Consider the following 7,505-nt stretch of genomic DNA (forward strand, 5'->3'; position numbering starts at 1 on the left):
CTGAGGCTGTTAGGAATGGTGGGAGTTGAAGTCCAAAACACCTGGAGGGCCAAAGTTTGCCCATGCACGTTCTAGATCCAACACACTGACCTTCCCTTGGACCCTCCTTGGTCTGAGGATATTGGGGGAAAGGCAGGGTCAGGATCCCAAAGGACCCAAACAGGTGGGAGAGCTGAATGGATTCCAGCAAGGAGAAATGTCTTGTGCTGCCCTTCAGCAGGTGAAAGGAAATGCACAGGTATAGGATGGGGACACCTGGCTTGGAAAGGGATCTCAGAGCTTTTGTGGACCACAAACTGAACATGAGTTGAAGGTGGGGTGCAGTCCCTTCCAATTTGTTGTTTATTCAGTCACTCCTGACACGGGACAAAAAAATCCAGTCATTTCCGACTCTTGGTGACCTCCTGGACCAGCCCAGGCCAGAGCTCCCTGTCGGCCGTCACCACCCCCAGCTCCTTCAAGGTCAAGCCAGTCACTTCAAGGATAGCCTCCCTCTATCTTGCCCTTGGTTGGCCCCTCTTCTTTTTTCCCAAGCATCATTGGTTTCTCTAGGCGACCTCATGGACCAGCCCAGGCCAGAGCTCCCTGTTGACCGTCACCACCCCCAGCTCTTTCAAGGTTAAGCCAGTCACTTCAAGGATACCCTCCCTCCATCTTGACCTTAGTTGGCCCCTCTTCCTTTTTCCTTCCATTTTCCCCAGCATCATTGTCTTCTCTAGGTGACCTCATGGACCAGCCCACGCCAGAGTTCCCTGTTGGCTGTCACCACCCCCAGCTCCTTCAAGGTCAAGCCAGTCACTTCAAGGATACCCTCCCTCCATCTTGCCCTTGGTTGGCCCCTCTTCCTTTTTCCTTCCATTTTCCCAAGCATCAATGTCTTCTCTAGATGACCTCATAGACCAGCCCATGCCAGAGCTCCCTGTCGGCCGTCACCACCCCGAGCTCCTTCAAGGTCAAGCCAGTCACTTCAAGGATACCCTCCCTCCATCTTGCCCTTGGTTGGCCCCTCTTCCTTTTTCCTTCCATTTTCCCCAGCATCATTGTCTTCTCTAGGTGACCTCATGGACCAGCCCAGGCCAGAGCTCCCTGTTGACTGTCACCACCCCCAGCTCCTTCAAGGTCAAGCCAGTCACTTCAAGGATAGCCTCCCTCTATCTTGCCCTTGGTTGGCCCCTCTTCCTTTTTCCTTCCATTTTCCCAAGCATCAATGTCTTCTCTAGATGACCTCATAGACCAGCCCATGCCAGAGCTCCCTGTCGGCCGTCACCACCCCTAGCTCCTTCAAGGTCAAGCCAGTCACTTCAAGGATACCCTCCCTCTATCTTGCCCTTGGTCGGCCCCTCTTCCTTTTTCCTTCCATTTTCCCCAGCATCATTGCCTTCTCTAAGCTTTCCTTTCTTCTCATGATGTGGCCAAAGGACTTCCTCTTGGCCTCTCGTCTCCTTTCCTCCAGTGAGCAGCCGGGCTTTCTTTCCTGGAGGATGGACTGGTTGGACCTTCTCGCAGTCCAAGGCACTCTCAGCACTTTCCTCCAACACCACAGCTCAAAAGCATCTCTCTTCTTTCGCTCAGCTTTCCTTATAGTCCAGCTCTCACATCCATAGGTTACTACAGGGAAGTGACTGGCTTGACCTTGGGGGAGCTGGGGGTGGCCACGGCTGACAGGGAGCTCTGGCTTGGGCTGGTCCATGGGGTCACAGAGTCGGAAACGACTGAATGTATAAACAACAACAACTATGTGGACCTTTGTTACCAGTGTGATGTCTCTACTCTTGACTATGTTATGGAGATGGGTCCTTGCTCTCCTCCCCAGAAGGAAACATCTCCCGATTTCCTGGCTGCGCTCATCTTTGCGCCTAGAAATACAAACCCTGTCACCGTCTCCACGTTTTCTCCATGTCCCAGTTGTATGGCTCCATCCCATGTCCCAGAATCCCCTTTGCAGCCCTGACTCTGCTCTTCTCCGTTGCTTTCCTTGCAGAGAAAACCAAGAAGGGCGTCCAGATCCCGCTTCCAGAAGGGATGGACTTCATGAAGGAAGTGGTCACCAACCACATGGTGAGGGAGGGGGTCACGCGTGGGGCCTTTTGGGGGTGCAAATGTGGGTGCAAAGGGGCACCGCCCCCCTCCCTGACCCTCTCCTCCTCCTCCTCCTCCTCCTCGTCTTGCAGGGCTACCTCACCATCGGTGCCGACCTCCATTTCTCCAAAGGGCTGCGAGAGGTCATTGAGAAGTACCGGACGCCCGGCTCCATGGCCGCTTAAGGGCAGCCTCGGCCCCTCTTCCTTCCTTCCTTCCTTCCTTCCTTCCTTCTTTTCACCAGCACTTCCTCAGCTCAAAGGACCGAACCCACCCAGGGACCCCTCCTCACTCGATTCGGGACCAAAAGCAGGCACGGCAAGGACGGCACGGCAATGCCCGCAGCCCTGGCTCGGACCAAAACCAATAAAGAAGTTTAGATTTGATGTGTTGTCAAAGGCTTTCATGGCCGGAATCACTGGGTTGCTATGGGTGTTCCAGGCTGCCTGGCCATGTTCCAGAAGCACTCTCTCCTGACGTTTTACCTGCATCTATGGCAGGCATCCTCAGAGGTTGGGAGGTCTGTTGGAAGTAGGAAAACTGGGATTATACCCCTGTGGAATGGCGTCCAGGGTGGGAGAAAGAATTCTGAATGTTGCAATTAATTGCCTAGATTAGCATTTAATCAATTAAATCAATTTAGGAGTTCCCATTGGCACAGTGGGTCGAACCCTTGTGCAGCAGGACTGAAGACCGACGGTGGAGGTTCAAATCCGGGGAGAGTGTGGATGAGCTCCCTACGTCAGCTCCAGCTCCCCATGGAGGGACATGAGAGAAGCCTCCCTCCCACAAGGATGGTAAAACATCAAAACATCCGGGCAACGTCCTTGCAGATGGCCAATTCTCTCACACCAGATGCAAAGTCGCTCCTGACACGAATTTTTTTAATGGCCTAGCAGTTTCAAGGTCTGGCTTCTTACTGCCCAGGGGAATCTTTTGTTGGGAGGTGATTAGCTGGCCCTGATTGTTTCTTGTCTTGGATTGTCCTGCCTCTTTGAACTCTTGCTCTTTATTTACTGTTATGATTTTAGAGGTTTTTTTAATACCGGTAGCCAGAGAAGCCATTGAAATCCACAATGAGCATGCGGACAATTTCAACAGAAAGGAGGAAACCATGAAAATGAACCAAATCTGGCTCGCAGCATTTAAAAGAATTTATTTATTTATGGCATTTATATGCCGTCCCGAAGGAGAATCAGAGGAAAAGAAGCTCTAAAATCAGGACAGTAACAACACTCTAAAAGCCAGGGAACTCCAGACAAGAAAAAATCAGGGCCAGCTAATCACCTCCCAACAAAGGATTCCCCCAGGCAGGAAGCAGCCAGGCCTTGAAACTGCAAGGCCATTAAAATACCGGTAGCCAGAGAAGCCATTGAAATCCACAAGAAGCATGTGGACAATTTCAACAGAAAGGAGGAAACAATGAAAATGAACAAAATCTGGCTACCAGTATTTTAAAAAGCTCTAAAATCAGGACAGTAAATAAGGAACAACACTCAAAAAGCAGAGGAATTCCAGACAAGAAACAGTCAGAGCCAGCTAATCACCTCCCAACACAGGATTGGAACTGCAAGGCCATTAAATGCTAAGGTGGCCAATGGATATGTTCACGCCTCCCTCCAACAGACAAGAGTTCTTTCTCCCACCCTGAAGCTTATTCCGCAGAGATGGGAGTGCGGCACTGCTTTCCCTGCGAAAGAGGAAGCAGCCCAGAATGCCTTTGGGGGGGGGGGGGTCTCCTCTTTCCTTTCCTGGGTGTCGGCGTGAGGCGGGTGCTCTGCAAGGAAGCAGAAGTGAAAGGGAAGGCCCCCAAAGTGGCGGCAGAGCCAGGCTCTCTCTTACGGGGAAGGGGATTTCAGAGCAGTTTGGGGAAGTGGGCCTGGAAACCCCCAGCAAGTTGTAGGCGGGGGGGGGGGGGGGGCTCCCCGTGAACTCCTCTGCAAAGTGGAATGAGGAGGAAGCCCCAAAACAGCCTGGCAGCAGCAGAAGAGCCGTGGCCAAAAGGCCTCCTCGCCCTCCAAAAGTGCCACTCTTTCTGGGTTTGGAGGAAGCACCTTCTCTCCCGTCAATGGCCACTTGAGGGGCCCTCTCCATCCACTGCCCTCTCCGTCCATTGCAATGGGAAGAAGAGGAGCCAAGAGGGGCAAGGTGGGCCAGTTCTCACTCTTTGGCCTTTGGAGGCGGACTCCCTCTCTCTGGGTCAGGGGTTCTCCACCTTCCTAACACCACGACCCCTTAATGCAGTGGTTCTCAACCTTCCTAATGCCGCGACCCCTTAATACAGTTACTCATGTTATGGTGACCCCCAACCATAATACAGGGTTAGTCAAAATGAATAGGCCAATAAGAAAATTAATTGTACCCGAATGTATGTTTACTGTAACCAAACCACAGCTACGTAGCGACAGATAAACTATCAAAGTTTTTTTTGAGCAACACACATGTACGTTAATGCCGCTAGGCGTCGCTAGGAGTCGCTGTTTTCAAAATGGCGGAATCAGGCAAAGAGAAGGCGTTTTGTGTGATGACATGTGCTAAAACAATGTCAGTAATTACGGTCCAGCGAGAATTTCGAGCCAAGTATGGCAAGGAACCACCTCATCGACATTCCATTGCGAGGTGGGTAAAGCAATTTGAGGAGACGGGCTGCTTATGCAAGGGTAAAACCACAGGACGACCGCGTGTCTCCGAAGACACAGTGGAATCCATTCGTGCATCCTTTCAACGAAGTCCCCAGAAGTCGACAAATCGTGTTTCCATGGAATTGAACGTTTCGCAAAAAACTGTGTGGCGCGTGTTACGCAAACGTTTGCAGTTCAAGCCATATAAATTGCAAATGGTGCAGGCTTTGAAAAAAGGTGACTATTCGAAACGACACGATTTTTGCGAATCAATGCAGCGAAGACTAGAGGAGGAAGGCTTTGCCAACAGTCGGATGTGCTGCAACGGATGTGGAATGAACTGGACTATCGCTTGGACGTCTGCCGTGTCACACGGGGCGCCCATATCGAACATCTCTGAAGGTGAGACAAAACTTTGATAATTTATCTGTCGATACGTAGCTGTAGTTTGGTTACAATAAACATACATTCGTCTAAAATTAATTTTCTTATTGGCCTATTCATTTTGACTAACCCTGTATTGTTTTCATTGCTACTTGATGTCTGTCATTTTACTACTGTTATTAAGTTGTAAATATCCAATATGCAGGATGTATTTTCATTCACTGGACCAAATTGAGCACAAACACCCAATACACCCAAATGTGGATGATAGTGGAGTTGGGGGAGGATTGAGTTTGTCATTTGGGAGTTGTAGTTGCTGGGATTTATAGTTCACTTGTAATCAAAGAGCATTTTGAGCTCCACCAGCAATAAATTTGAACCAAACTTGGCGCACAGAGCTCCCACGACCAACAGTAAACATGACGATCTGTAACAGTAGCTCTAAACTGGGTTTGGTGGGCATTGACCTTGAGATTGGGAGTTGTAGTTCACCTATATCCAGAGGAGCGCTGTGGATATAGGTGAATACACAATATGCCCAAATGTGAACACTGGTGGCGTTTGGGGGAAATAGGACTTGACATTTGGGAGTTGTAGTTGCTGGGATTTATAGTTTACCTACAAAGAGCATTCTGAACTCCACCAATGATGGAATGGAACCAAACTTGGCGCACAGAGCTCCCACGACCAACAGTAAACATGACGATCTGTAACAGTAGCTCTAAACTGGGTTTGGTGGGCATTGACCTTGAGAGTGGGAGTTGTAGTTCACCTATATCCAGAGGAGCGCTGTGGATATAGGTGAATACACAATATGCCCAAATGTGAACACTGGTGGCGTTTGGGGGAAATAGGACTTGACATTTGGGAGTTGTAGTTGCTGGGATTTATAGTTTACCTACAAAGAGCATTCTGAACTCCACCAATGATGGAATGGAACCAAACTTGGCGCACAGAGCTCCCACGACCAACAGTAAACATGACGATCTGTAACAGTAGCTCTAAACTGGGTTTGGTGGGCATTGACCTTGAGAGTGGGAGTTGTAGTTCACCTATATCCAGAGGAGCGCTGTGGATATAGGTGAATACACAATATGCCCAAATGTGAACACTGGTGGCGTTTGGGGGAAATAGGACTTGACATTTGGGAGTTGTAGTTGCTGGGATTTATAGTTTACCTACAAAGAGCATTCTGAACTCCACCAATGATGGAATGGAACCAAACTTGGCACACTGAGCTCCCATGACCAATAGAAAATACTGGAAGGGTTTGGTGGGCATTGACCTTGAGTTTTGAAGTTGTAGTTCACCTATATCCAGAGGAGCACTAAATTCACGCAATGATGGATCTGGACCAAACTTGGCACAAATGCTCAACATGCCCAAACGTGAACACTGGTAGAGTCTGGGAAAAATAGACCTTGACATTTGAGAGTTGTAGTTGCTGGGATTTATAGTTCACCTACAATCAAAGAGCATTCTGAACTCGACCAACAATACAATTGGGTCAAACTTCCCACACAGAATCCACATGGCCAACAGAAAATACTGTTTTCCGATGGCGACCCCTTTGACGTCCCCTCATGACCCCCTCAGGGGTCCCGACCCCCAGGTTGAGAAACACTGCCTTAATGCATTTCCTCCTGTGGTGGTGACCCCCAAACAGAACATTATTTTCGTTGCTACTTCCTAAGTGTCCTTTTGCTCCTGTTACGGATCGTCATGTCAATATCTGATCTGCAGGATGTATTCTCATTCACCGGACCACATGTGGCACAAATACACAATACGCCCAAATCTGAATACTGGTGGGGTTGGAGTGGGGTGTGTGTGTGTTTTTGTCATTTGTGAGTTGTAGCTCCTGGGATTTATAGTTCACCTATAATCAGAGAGCATTCTGAACTCCAACAATGATGGAACTGAACCAAACTTGGCACACAGAATTCCTGTGACCAACAGAAAATACTGGTGGGCATTGACCTTGAGTTTGGGAGTTGTAGTTCACCTAGGTCAAGAGACCACTGTGGACGCAAACAGTGATAGATCTGGACCAATCTTGGCATGAATACTCAATATGGCCAAATGTGGAAACTGGTGGAGTATGAGGAAAATACACCTTGACATTTGGGAGTTGTCGTTGCTGGGATTTATAGTTCACCGACAATCAAAGAGCATTCTGAAGTCCACCAATGATGGAATTGGACCAAACGTGGTACACAGGACCCGCATGACCAACAGACAACACTGGAAGGGTTTGGTGGGCATTGGCCTTGAGTTTTGGAGTTGTAGTTCACCTACATCCAGAGCACTGTGGACTCCAACAATGATGGATCTGGACCAAATTTGTCACGAATACTCAATATGGCCAAATGTAAACACTGGTGGAGTTTGGGTGAAATAGACCTTGGGATTTGGGAGTTG

At 49.1% G+C, this 7,505-nt stretch overlaps 1 protein-coding gene across 3 annotated transcripts in view; it reads left to right on the top strand.

The window, feature by feature from the left end:
- The window catches only part of PLTP (phospholipid transfer protein), a 35,171-nt gene extending 32,706 nt beyond the window's left edge, over window positions 1-2,465 (top strand). For all 3 annotated transcript variants that reach the window (XM_067468339.1, XM_067468340.1, XM_067468338.1), the window contains exons 15-16: window positions 1,982-2,058; window positions 2,172-2,465. In XM_067468339.1, coding sequence (XP_067324440.1) covers window positions 1,982-2,058; window positions 2,172-2,264 — 170 coding nt within the window. In that variant the 3' untranslated portion in view covers window positions 2,265-2,465. The remainder of the gene's footprint in view (window positions 1-1,981; window positions 2,059-2,171) is intronic.
- Window positions 2,466-7,505: the final 5,040 nt, after the last annotated feature.

This window comes from Anolis sagrei, chromosome 4 (genome assembly GCF_037176765.1).
Source record: "Anolis sagrei isolate rAnoSag1 chromosome 4, rAnoSag1.mat, whole genome shotgun sequence".
Taxonomy (NCBI): Eukaryota; Metazoa; Chordata; class Lepidosauria; order Squamata; family Dactyloidae; genus Anolis; species Anolis sagrei.